Raw genomic sequence first — 14,009 nt, 5'->3', positions numbered from 1 at the left:
ATTTTCCTATTAAACGTAACATTCATATTGAAAATACTTTCTGTTAAAGTCCTGCCTCATCATGGCATGGAGGTGACTCAGCATTCTCAAAGGTTATGCCATTGCAACATAGACTCTGGCTGATTCTATCAAGTTGTAAAGTCATTTGACTATGGGCCTGGCCAGAGCCTACGTCTGTTGTCCAAGGACTGGACTTACAGATTCATGACAAAAAGATTGATCACTGGTCAGGAATTGACTCAGACAGATTACAAGGTTGATGAACAGAATATAGATATCATGGTGTGGTTCCTCATAATTTTCTATTATCAAACATTTATATCTATATCTATGTATGCACACATATTTTACATACATATGTGATATGTTACAGGTATAGATTGCTGTACATATATTTTATGTATATATTTGTGTACACATACAGGGCACATATATTTTACACATATGTATATTGTATGATGCCATATGGGAGAATAAAATGACATATTCAGAGGAATATTGAGATCTCTCTATGTATATCTAACATATATAATATGTGAATGTATATAAATATATTCATACATACACACATATATTCAGAGCTATAGAGGAATTATGATACATCCTGCCAGAAGGAATACTTTATCCAAACAAAATCACAAATCACTGAAGATTTAAGTACCCCAAACTTAGTAGATAATCAGATCTCACTAAATTTAAACTCTAGTTGGCTTCTGCTGTGATAGGTATTCTTTTAGACAGCAATCATGAGTGCAAATAACTAGTGACTCAGAGTTTCCTTTTATCATAACAGAGGGTGAGACACAGTTCACACAAAGAAAATCAACTTGAAACTGCTTTCAGCTTATTTTTTAAAGTATGGAAAATTGAAATAATCTATCTTTCATAGCTAATACTGAAATCAATCCCATTATGAGAGAGCACAAGGCTGAATGAATCATTTTTTTGGATATCTGTGTCGGCCTGTCTCAAAACTAAGGGGTCCTAGACCCTTGGATCTAATGTAAAGAGATATAGTGGAAGGCATTCTGGATTTGAAATTAGAGGCCTTAGGCTCAAATCCTCAAAACCCTATGTCATTTAGAATTTGTATGACCTTGGGAAGGCCCATTCTCTGAGCCTCAGTTTCCTCATCTGTAAAATAAGGTGGGTAGATTAGGTGATCTGTAAAGTACTTCCAGCTCTAAATCTATGATCCCAAGATGACAAAGAGCAAAGAAATAGTTGCATTCCTAGTAATTTCTGGGTTTGGGAACATAACCCAGTTATTTATCTGTATTTCTTAAAACTAAGTGAATGTATCCCTATTCACTCATAACAAAGTAGAGATGGAAAAATAAACATTTGGAAAACTGAAATAGAAATTGAGAACTGAGAACAGAAATTTTTGAAATGAATGGTATTCATGGTCCTGAGACTTGACTTTGTGGAGAAGAAGGACACCTAGTGGAAGTGTAAGGTAGAAGCACTAGTACTGCTCTCTGCTTAACAATTATATAGGCAGGTCACATGATGGAAGGAGCTGGAAGGAACCTTAGGATCATCTACTTGTATCCTCACCTTTAATAGGAGAGGAAACTAAAAGGACAGATAGGGAAAGTGATTTTCCCAAAGTTGACTATTAGAAAGCAGCCATCCATTTGGAAAAACAACTTATAACCTTTTTTTTTTTTTTTTGGTGAAGTCCTGTGGAATGACTGCCCCACCTATCACGCGAATTACACACACCTTTGTAGAATTGTGGGTAATGGGCTGAATTCTACCACACATCACACAACAGGAATATGTAAATTGTTCTTAAGAAATATCCAAATACAGCAGATGTTATTGCAATGTTACAATAAGAAAAGCATGTCAGAATCATAAGTGCGTTTTCAAATCCACAAAGGCAATCCATTGAACACAAGTTGATATAAATCATTTCCACAGCAGAGTAAAAAATGAATAAATAAGCAAATACATAAATACATGCATACATGCATAAATGGCAGTGGTGGCTTTCATATTTATAATTTTTAAAGCAGATATTATTTCCTGAAATTATTTCTCACCTTTGTAGAGGTAGAAGAATAATAGGATACATGAGTATTGTGGCTACAGGGAAAATATTTTTATTTACAGATTTGGGGAACTACTAAGTTATATGTTCCTTTGTCTTTTTAAACTAAGACATCTACTGGATTCATTGCATAAAGCATAAAAATGTTAATTTTTGAAAGAAACAGTGCTTTACTAACTCTATTGTTCTTGCCTTGGACATAGTACATACCTCATAAATCTTTGCTAATTCAGTGGGCAACATACTTGGACAAAATCAGTCCTCATTTCAATCGTGATGTGAGCAAACATATAGTCATCTACAAATTGTTTAGTTTCCCTTAATGGCTGAGGTACTGAATAGAGAGATCAGTGGAATGAGAGATTAAATGTTTTTATGTTAGAATGCATCCAGCTGAGCACAAAACAATTTCAAGAAAGGGTCTCATTTAACATATTTGCTTTGTAAACCAAGAAGAGATCTCTGGACAAATTAATGTCCCAGTGCTATGTGATTTTGTCAAATCTCATCTATATTATTCAGGTAAAACCTTTAATTATCAATACAGGATCTCATTCAGCCCAATTAATCCTGGTAAAATTTTGCAGAGAAACGCATTATTCTCCAAATGTTTATGTATAAATTACTTCTGAAGATGAAGATGGGGTATATGGATCTGCTGAGGAATAGGACTTTGTCCTTTTTTGGATGCTTGTGGGATTTTTGATGAGATAACAGCTTTGTTCATGGGGACTGAATTATTCAAGATTTTGCTGAGGTTTTTCCTGTGGGGACTCTTGGCAAAATATCTCCCACTGTTTCAGTTTTTGAATATGCTTAGTAATTCCAAACTACGTTAAGAAAGAGAAATAAATGGAATGACCAGACATAAAGAAATTAATAATTGTGCTTCCCCCCATGGAGATTATTAAAAAAAGATAGCTGGATCACAAATTAGATTGGGGTTCATTTGTGGGAGGGGTTGAGCTTATTTTAAAATATTATGCACATCTCTCTATCTGTGTAGAGATATGGATATTAGTTATAAAACACAAAACAAAATGAATACTTCTTTAATATTTTTGGTATTTGCCCAGCATAAAATATTAGGAAGCTATGAATAATGAAAAGTTTCATTCACTTATTTATTTATTCATTTATGTTTGCGGAGTACCTAGAGTACCTTTAAGTGCAATCCTCCTTCCTTGCCCATTCACAGGCTCTGGTAGAGCTGATACTTTATTTCTCTTAAAGTATAAAATACTGTGGGGGTGGAGTGGGGAGAGATGTATTTGAGTGAATTGTAAACAGGAAGATGGTCGTGACTGAGCAAATAGCTTCCCTGTATCTACGTAGCATTATGCATTAATTGTAGACTTCAGTTTAAACGACTTAACCCTTCTGGAGCTCCATGTCATAGGGCAATAATACTAAGCAGTCACATTAATTAGCCTTTTAAGGATTTATGTGTAGGGGTGAAGGGTTAGATGGATGAAGAGGGATGAAGAGGGAAGAGTGAAGAAATGATCAGCTAGAAGACCTAAGAAGTTGTGTTCTATACTGGAAAAAGCACCAGACTTGGAGTTAGAAGATCTTGGTTCTAAACCTGTCTCTGGAATTTTTTAGCTGTGTGGTCATTTTACTTCTTTGGGGCTTAGGTTCCTCTTCTGTAAAATAAGATCTTTTACAACAAATTTGCTAAGGTGTCTTCTAGCTTTATCAACCACTCAATCAATCAATCTATCATATATGAGCCAGACACTGTGCCAAGTTCTGGAGATACTAAGATAAAAGTGTCCTCAAGGACCTTATACTTTTGCTGAGGGAGGCAACATGCACATAAATAGAGATTTACAAGATACATACATAGTAAATAAAAAGTAACCTTAGCAGAGACAGTACTAGAATGGGTAGGTGCATGAACCTGGCAGTACCATCATAGAGAGATACAGAAAGAATGGGGCAGCTAGGAGGCACTGCAGATAGAGTGCCGGGACAGGAGTCAGCAGTTCAAATCGGCCTCAGACACATATTAACTTTGTGACTCTGGGCAAATAACTTAACCCTGTTTGCCTCAGTTCCTCATCTGTAAAATGAACAGGAGAAGGAAATGGCAAACTACTTCAGTATCTTTGCTGAGAAAACCCCAAATGGGGTCATGGAAAGTCAGACATGAATGAAATGACTCAACAACAACACCTAGAAGGAAAGCTAAATCCTTCTTATCTCTTCCTATTCCACTCCCCTGTGAAATCCTGAAGAAAGTTATTGCAGCATTTCTATACCAACACATGGCTTACCTTCAGAATATAAAATCAACCTCTTAAATTTCAAGTTGATTTAAGTTCAAATCGGTTATGCATTTATATTTACTCTCTCAATTAATAAGGAATTTCCTAGAATTCTGTAACTTGAATACTCCTTCACCCTCATCTCATCCTAAGTTGTTTTAGACATAACCAATTATGGCAGGACCTCTCTCTCTTCTGCCCCCATATAGAATATAAGCTCTCTGAAACTAGTCTATATCAATTTTTAAAAATTATTTTATTCTCAGTGCCTTCTTAGTATAGTATCTTTTACATGTTACACCAATGATAAATGTTTACTGAATTGAATCAATTTTTTCCTCAATAAGAATATATCATCACATTGAAGGACTACTGAAAATTTGAAATTAATCATTAATAGCTAATAAAAATAATCAAAGGACACACTTTCAGACATTTCCTTTTAATCTCTCTGATCTCCATAATGACAAGAATGAACTTTTTGACTTTCCAGATGTCAAATTCTATTTTTGAGTCTTTCTAACATGTAAACACTATCATGTTTTACCCTCAGTCTTAAAACTTAGAAAAATATAAATGTATACATAATAGTGAAGTTTGAAAAAAACTCCCATTTTAAATTAAAACTACATTTATGCTAAAAAAATTGCTTATATCTCTTTGTTTTAGCCATTCCTTTTCTATTCTTATACATTCCAAAGTTATTTTTAGAAAAATCAAATTTAATCAAAATCTGAAAATTGATATTAATTACTTTGGGAATGCTCAGCCACTTACCTGTGTGCAGATAAGTTATTAAGGCGAAGACCATATTTTTCTTCAGCAGTCAACCCATCCATTAACAAGTAGAAAATGAGAAAATTGCTCTGGCTGAGAGGTTGAGAAACAAGCCGGGTCTTCTCTAGCATATAAGTATAAATCCTGGCTGATTTGGAAAAATAGAGACACAGTTAAATGACATTTATTCATCTAATTTTCATGAATGTTATTTATTCTTGGGATACTTTGTAACATGGCTTATTTTATTTTCCTATATGGCCCTTTGAGATAAAATGTAGCAGGAAATTTAAATCTGAGATGATGTTCCTCCTAGAGCAGTGCCACTGTATGCAGAGATGAGGAAATTTCTTATTTTGTCCATTATTTTTTTAAAGTACTGAAGTATTCTCTGTATTGAAGGGGGATGTTTTCAGAGGTTCTCCAACAAATACCCTGGAAAATAAAACCCCACAAATTAAATGGAAGCTATTATTCCTTTGCCATCCTGAAAACTTGAAGAAAACTTTTTGTAGCAAAGGAAGAAATAGATTGGATTTCGTAAGAATCTTGAGACACAAATGGGATATAGTAGGAGACTTCCAAAGCCCTTGAAACCACACAAAGGCTACCTAGCAATGCAAACACATATCTTCATGTAATGGCAGATAATTAAACAATTGATCAATTCCTTCAATAATAATGAAGTGTGAAGCTCAAGTACACAGTTGTCCGACAATAAGAAGTATGCCAGATAGGACTATAAATTGAGATAGCTATTTGTAGGGAGTCCAGGGAAACTATTATTTTAGGTTGTCTCCCCCACACCCTAATTAAAATTGGTATGGGGAACTCCCATTGAGAAAACTCCTCGTATTGAGGTAAATCAGCAGGTGCTCTGCAATGTATATTATTAGAGGGGTACCTGGGGGCATTTAGAGTTCCAGGGATTTGTCTAGTCACACAGCCAACATGCATTAGAGATTAGACTTGAACCAAAGTCTTGACTCTGATTCTGGCTCTCTCACTACAAAACACTACCTCTCATTTTCTAGCTGTCCCTCATATTTTGTTCAACATATTCCTAAAGGTAGCCAGCACTGATCACAATGGAGGTAAAACAAAAGGAGGTAAAATATCATATAAGGGCACACTGATATAAATGACTTTCAATTCATCATGTTGCTAAAACAAAACAAATCACCATCACATCGTGACCCTGTTTCACAATGGCACAATCATTAAAGAAGTTATAGCCCAAGACATGCCAAAATGTGTATAAGAAATCTCTTTAATCCTCAGAGATTATTTAGGCCCTAGTTCCTGACATAGTTTATGGCTATATATTTACACTTCTGTTGTCAATAATGTTAGTATATCTCTTTCAACAACTATCTCTTCAGCTTTTTGCTATTAATAATCAGCAGTAATAGATAATATGCTCGAACTGCATAAGTATATGTAAATGATACACAGCCAGGACTCCACCCATAGTCAATATTTTTACAGGATAACAGTTCTCAGAAAGGAAGATGGACTTAATGGTCCATCACAACTGAACTATAAACAAGACCCTACTTAAATAATTTACTAATTGTTACTTAACATTTATAGCCATTAACTCATTTGTGATTTGACCATAAAATGTAGGCTAAGAACAAGTTTCATCCTTTAGACTGAATTTGCTATCAGGAAATACTCAGGTCAAGCAAAAAAGTCAAAGTAAGATCAAGCATATTGAAGAAGGATCTCATAAGAGGAATTTGTACCAGTACCTTCATTTTTCACTGAGCAAGAAGAAAAGGTCCTTGAAAACACAACTCTGGATGGCACCAAAACAAGAATACTCTCTCTCTTTGTCTCTGTCTCTGTCTGTCTCTGTCTTTCTGTCTGTCTGTCTGTCTGTCTCTCTCTCTCTCTTTCTTTCACCTCTTTTAAATATGCCAGAAAATGACCATTATTATGGTAACATAGTGGTGTTAAAATTAAAGCGTGTGGGTAGAAAAGTAGAGAATGAGGCAATAGTGTGCTTCAAAAACATTCTTTTCCCATTTTGTAATTGCCATTTTATCTGAGGGGATTTTCAAATACAATATCAGATATTAAGCTTTATTTTCTTTTTGATTTTTTAACAAACCCATTGCTGAATTTATTTTCCCTCCACTATAATTTTATTATATTAATGATATTAATTCTTCAGATAAACCAGAACACAAAAGTATAAAAATCTTTTCCTATTAACCTCAGACACATATGCAATGAGGTTCTTTAATTGAGTCATTCCCCACCCTTTTCATCAACGAAAGGAACAGAGAGGTGAGAGTGGAAGGCTTAGTGGGGTAGCCCTCATGATTATCACACTTCTACACTCAGGGATACAAATGACACTTCCACATGCTGATTCTATAATATGTGTAAGCTTTATTTAAAACAGCATTCAAAATTAATCAAACTCCACCCCATAGAGCTACTTCAAAACCTTCCATTTGAATTAGAAAAAAAAATGTAATTAGTAATCATCCTTGTTAGCTCATCTCCAGCAGGGAGAAAAATTGCTAAGGATTAACAGCTTTCTGATCAGTAGGGTTTCAAAAACTATCTTAATGGACATTTTACATTCTAAAAATGTAAAATAAAATTAACTGCCAGGGGAACCAAATATTCTTCCAGAAGGAAATGTCTTTTTTTTTCCCTATAATACTGAAATAAAATTGTAATAATTGAGGGAAGGTAATTGGTTTCTAAGCTAAAGAGGCACCTGGGAATTTTCAATTCCAAGTGTGTCCATTGACAGGATGAACATTTCTTTTTACTAATAACTTGACCTGAAAGACTTTGAATTTAAAAAAATAAGACTTTCAACATAATTCTTCTACACTATTTTTTTTGTGGTTTGATCAAACATTATATGTGATACGAATGGTATTTTGCATGGAAAGATGTCCTGCAGGGAATTTTTTTAGACTAAGCATGGATATTTTTCAGTTTACACTAAAAAATAAAACATAAAATATACATTATATGTACACAGTTATATATAATATATATATGTATATATACATATATATATATCCTCCCTAAAAGTGTTGCAATGTCCTCAATAGCTCCAGCATTACCTTTTACCTGCTCCCAACATCTATTGTGTTACCCTAACTTCAACTCCTTACAAAAGCATAATTTGAACATTTTCTCTCTCCACATAATAAAAACTAAATAAATTTTGTTAATTGCTTAATGTTGACCTAGTTTCTTACTCCTATGTTCCAATATGCTCTAACTCCTCTGTGTCATTCATGAGTGGAATAATTTAGTATAGTTGAAACTGCATTGGGTTTGAGGTCAGTTGGTTTCCTAATTAAAGTGGTTGGACAGAGGTTCCCAAATTTATTTGGCTTATGCCTCCTTTTCAAAAAAAAAATTACTCAGTGGCCCCCCTGGAAATCTTTTTATAACCCTTTGATTTTTTTTTTTTGAAATTTGCATCATTTCAAAAAATATAAATTTTTAAAATGATATCTTAAATTTAATAATTTGTTGTAAATCTGTGGATTTTTTTCCTGCGTTGAAATTTTTATGACACAATATTGCATTATGTAGCTGTATACTATATGATATATAGTATCGGATTGTAAACAAGTAATTACATGCACATATTTCTGTCATGCCTGCTGGACTTCCTGACAATTTGGGACATGCTCACCTGCCAACACTTGCTTGTTAAGATCTGTTGGCAGACTTAACCACTGCTTGATTATACCTTGCATTTTGTGTGTTTATTTGGAAAATAATGTAATCACTACAACTTTAACTCTGTTACACAAAAGATGAAACATGTAGAAAAAGTCTTTCAAAATTTTATTCTCTTATTTCCCTATGCTTCTACCACCCCCTTATTTTAATTCAATGCCCCTCACTGCACTCGAGGGTACTACTGCCCTCCCCAACTCTGCCCTGTTCTACTGCCCCGGAGGGAGTGGTATGGCCCATTTTGGGAACATATGGACTAGATCATTGCTAAAATCTCTTCCACTCCAACATTCTACGACTCTTTGATTCTTGTCTTCTCTACCACTTGGTAATCCTAAGCATTTTCAATAAGTCATATAACTTCCCTAAAACTCAGTTTCTTCATTGTTAAAATGTGGATAATAAAAACCTTCTTGTGGCTCTCATCCCAGGATTATTGTTAAGAAAAGTATAGCACCACCATGGCTGCCCCACCTCCTCCTTGGGAGGTGTTCAGGTGTTCTCCTAGTTTAGGAGCATCAAAGCTTGAAGTGGTTTTGTGATGTTTGCTGAGCATGCCCCAAGGCAGTATGGGCAAAAGTACTATTACAATAGCAATAACATCTGGTAGAGCTTGGAGGTGAACAGGATGAAAACTCTGTTCTTAGCAAGAATGTTTCTTATGGTAATAACATGATCTTACTACATGGGCTAAGCATAGTCTTAGTAAGAAAGCAGTTGGCTCTATTGATTAGCTATAGTCAATATCAGCCGCTAAGCATCAATTACATTACTACTAAAATCACTACAACTGCTTGGCATTTTCCAATTTCAAAAAGACAACCTTAAATCCATATAATAACTTACTACTTGATAAAGCTTTATTGTGGCTGAATGACCCACAGTGATGGGCTATCCTACTAGAAGCTATAAGAAGGGCCAAGTGACTAATGAGAAATTTGGAGGGTACAAAAATATAAAATGATGACTTAAAAAACTGCAGTATTTAAATTTTTGTGTGCATGTTGACAGCGCATGCCTTCCTTCAGCAGGCTAGAAACAACTTACTTTAGTATCTGATTAACAAGAATATTTAATTAAAGTGGAAAGCTATTTTAATAACATTTAATAATATTTTAATAACACCCGCCTGTGAGCCACTATAGTAACTAATTCTCCTTCTTGCCCAACTAAATTTGCTCTAATTACTTTTTAAAATGCATTTTTTGAAAGACTGGGTCTTCCTATTTCACAGAGGCTGGAAGTACAGGGGTTACTCACAGGCTTAATTCTACTATCGACTAGCAGAGTAATTATGGTCTGTACCATTGCCAACTTGGGCTGAATTGTCCCTCCTCTGGCAACTTGTTGGTCTCCTCCCACCACTGCTACAGGCTCACTATATTGATGACAGACTCAATAGAGAAACATATTTTACTCATCCCAATTGATGCTCAGAACTCCAGAATTCAAGAGATCTGCCAACCTCAGTCTCTTTGGTAGCCTGGATTACTGGGGCAAACCACCACGTTCAGCTTCTAATTACCTCTTGAATTATTTTCATACATAATATAATAGAAAGAATGCTAGATATCGATTTAAGTGGCCTTGGTTCACATCCTGGTTCTAACATTAACAATTTACATGACTCTTACCAAATCATTTAAAACTTTTGGACCTTAGTTCTTCATCAGTAAAATGAGGTGGCTCCCTTTATGTCCTCTAATGGCCCTTCAGCTCTAAGTCTATGATGCTATGGCAATTAAGAAGTTTATTTGAGGGCATGTTTTGTGCTGCTTGCCCTGGGAACCAAAATTGCTGATTATAGCTTTGTTTCTATTTTAAATGAGTTGTACCCCACCAAATATGCAAATTAGCTTAAACATCAATAAATCAAAGCCTGGTTAGGCTATTAATTCCATTTCTGTAACTTCAGATGGAATTGAATTTAAATGAAGATTTAAGGTGACTTTCCTTTTTCTTTAAATTATTCAGACAGAAAGCTTCCGAAGCTTCTGAATTTGAATCTTGACCTGATAATATTCAGTGTTATTGATACATTGAATGTGAATTGTTACACAGGGAAAGTGGGAAGATACATGTGGAGAAATTTCTTCTAGTTATTGTATTTTACTTAATTTTCATAAGCTTCCTTAGTTTCTGCTAGAAACAACTGAGATAAAGTGGATATGCCTTGTTAAAAAAATTAATAAAAACTATATTTTAAGGATGCTAAGAAAAGGTAAAGGTAAAAAGTGAGGCATTTTACTAAACTTCATGAAAGAATGGGATAACAACTGAATCTGTGATTTCATTGATATTGAGGACTCTCAGATGAAGAAACTTCCTCTACCAATGAAGGTGAGCACCTTCTCTGCAATTAGCTGGCTCTGTTATTGACAGGTCAAGTGAATTGCCCATAGTCACACAGCCAGTATGCATTGGATTTAGAACCTGAATCCAGGTTTTACTGGCTCTAAGTCCAAGCCTATCTACTATGTCAGTTAGGAGAAAGAAAGGAAAAGCAGAAATGACAAGTTTCATTAAAGGAAACAGCATATGAATAACAAGAAATAAAAAATGATAGACAAGAGAAAGCATTGACCATAAAAGATTTGTCATATATATCCACTTTAGTATCTTTGCCAAGAAAACCCCAAAAGGGTCACAAAAAAGTCAGACACAACTGAAACACACACACACACACACACATACTGACTCTACAAAGCATGTTTTGAATATGGCTATTTGGCTGTTATGTTTTTTAACTCTAAGTTTTGGAGGACAATTTTACATATACATTTATACCATGAACTCCAAAATGGCTATAATAATTACATTGAAGAGAAGAAAAAGCAAAATAAAAACTGATTTTATAGGCAAAGTTTGAACTGATGTCATTTATTATCTGTTCAACAGAATGTTCTCCTTACCTCAAGAAGTAGAATTCAAAAATCACTCCTTAGAGCTGAAAAAAAGTTTTATGATAGCTGCTTAACTTGCTTATTGTTGATAATAGTTCAAAAATTCCACAAAGATGTATTGTCTACTACATGCAAAAGACAGTGTGTGAAAGACAGCAAAATTTTAAAAAAATCTCTGCAGTGATAGTCTTTGCATTCTCCTGCATTCTGCTTGAGTAGAGGGGAAGACAGCAGATACCATATTTATGTAACAAAATACCATAAGACAATTACGATTATGTTTCTTGGTGTTGTTTTAATTAGATAAAGGACTAGCTCATCATTTTTTTACATCATATCTCCTATCCATATCAATTTAGTTCAGAGCTATAATTGTATCTATTCATTGTGACAGCAAATCAAGGCTTTTCGGGGATAAAAAGTATTATTGAGTCATATTACTTGGCAATTTATTGATAGTTATTAGAGCACATCATGGTAGAATCATTAAATAGAATAATAAAATATTAGAGTTTTAGGAGACTTTGGAAAACATCTAGTCCAAAATCCTCACTCAAACAGGAATCCTTCCTACATCATCTCTAGAAAGTGATCACCACATATCTGTTTGAACAATTTTAGTGATGGGGAACACATTATATTATCCATACACACATATTCACACCTACATCTATAGCTATGTCTATATCTCTAAATCTATAACTATGAGAGACAGTGTCCTGTAGGAACACTTGATTCAAGTCCTGTTTGATACATACTGTCTATATGACCTTCAGTCACTGGACTTTTTAGTAGCCCAGGCAACTTCAGGACTATTAGTTGCAGAGAAGGTACCTATTTTTACTATGTTATGCTTGTGATATTGATTCTATACTTTTCTATCTATATTTTATATTTATAAATTAATATTATATTTATAAACTGATATAAATATTCTAAATACATGTGTATAATTATCACCAACAACAAACAAATTAAGTTGCTATCATAATACTTTTTGTCAGCTGTAAGATCAATGGAGTGATTTTTAAATTCTATTCTTTTAGGTAAGTAGAGAAATTCTGTTAAACAGATAATAAATGACATCAGTACAAATCCTCTGTCTATAAAATCACTTTTTATTTTGTTTTTTTCTCTTTAATGTAACTATTAAATCTATTTTGGAAATAATTATATAAATTTATATGCAAAATTGTCCTTCAAAACTTAGAGTTTAAAAAAAAAACTATAGCCAAGAAGCCACATTCAATATATGTTTTGTAGGGTCAGTAAATATATCAATTCTGTTAAACATATATCTACATATACATGTATATTCTTTTTCATAGATATATAGTTCTTTTCCTGATAAATTTTATTTTGGAAAGAAAAAGAAATTATTAATGCTATTCTAGAGGAAAAGGGATCATTTAAGTTTTATTTCATTCAGCAAAATTAAAATAGGATGAGATCTCTAGAAAAGACTTTCACTGCCTAAAGACTTCACCTAGAAGTAGTCAGAGGTGGTGATGGTCAGTACAAAATGGAATTTATGAGGACCAGATTCTCAGTTTTTAATGATATGCCTTGATGGAGGATGGAATGGATCATATAAGAAGCCCCAGGGTGTTATACAACACATTGCTGGCTAACCTTCAGAAGCCAAACAATCATTAAAAAAAAAAATCAGAGAGAGTGGTGATAGCGGTGGTGAACTAAAGCCAGAAACTCAGCCTACATACCTGTTTTTTTTTTTAAAATAGAATCATTCTTAAAGTTGGAGTCTTATGATTCATTCTGACCATAATGTTTTAAGGAAAGAGGATCCCAGAATTTTCTTTAGGAAGCTATTTGAAGAGATCCCTAATTTTCAGAGTTTTTTTTTTTTAACCAGTTTCTCTTTCTTTAGAACATGTCATTCAGAACACTCAGAATCCATTGAGTTACCAGTGTTCTTTCCTGCAGCCACTGGAATTGGGTAAAGCACTATAATTAGAGTCAGAAGATCCCTTCCTATAGAAGGACTAAGACTCAGTAATTGGACTTTTTTAGTAGTCAGCCTTCCAAAATTACATTTTTCTGCCTATAATAAGCATTTGTAATTATGACATGGCTTATATTCAAATAACTGGCTCAAGTTTCTCTAAGTGTCTTTATTTACTAGAGTAAGTTGTATATTTCTTTGTTAAATTGCATTTATTCTATTATATATTTGTTTTAAAAAATCTTTTGGGTATAACAAATTTCAAAAACAATAATGAGTCTGAATTTTCTCCAGTATTATATAGAGGACAA

The 14,009-nt window shown here is 33.9% G+C and overlaps 1 protein-coding gene across 1 annotated transcript in view; it reads right to left on the bottom strand.

Annotated features, from left to right (window-relative positions):
• Positions 1-14,009, bottom strand: part of LOC114046108 (unconventional myosin-XVI-like) — a 682,808-nt gene that overhangs the window by 363,311 nt on the left and 305,488 nt on the right. Inside the window, exon 16 of the mRNA XM_027866362.1 lies at positions 5,107-5,254. Coding sequence (XP_027722163.1) covers positions 5,107-5,254 — 148 coding nt within the window. The remainder of the gene's footprint in view (positions 1-5,106; positions 5,255-14,009) is intronic.

The sequence above is a fragment of the Vombatus ursinus genome, unplaced genomic scaffold (genome assembly GCF_900497805.2).
Source record: "Vombatus ursinus unplaced genomic scaffold, bare-nosed wombat genome assembly UNPS02014781.1, whole genome shotgun sequence".
Classification (NCBI taxonomy): domain Eukaryota; kingdom Metazoa; phylum Chordata; class Mammalia; order Diprotodontia; family Vombatidae; genus Vombatus; species Vombatus ursinus.
Note: the sequence above shows the minus strand (reverse complement) of the source record. Positions and strands in the feature narration are given on the sequence as shown.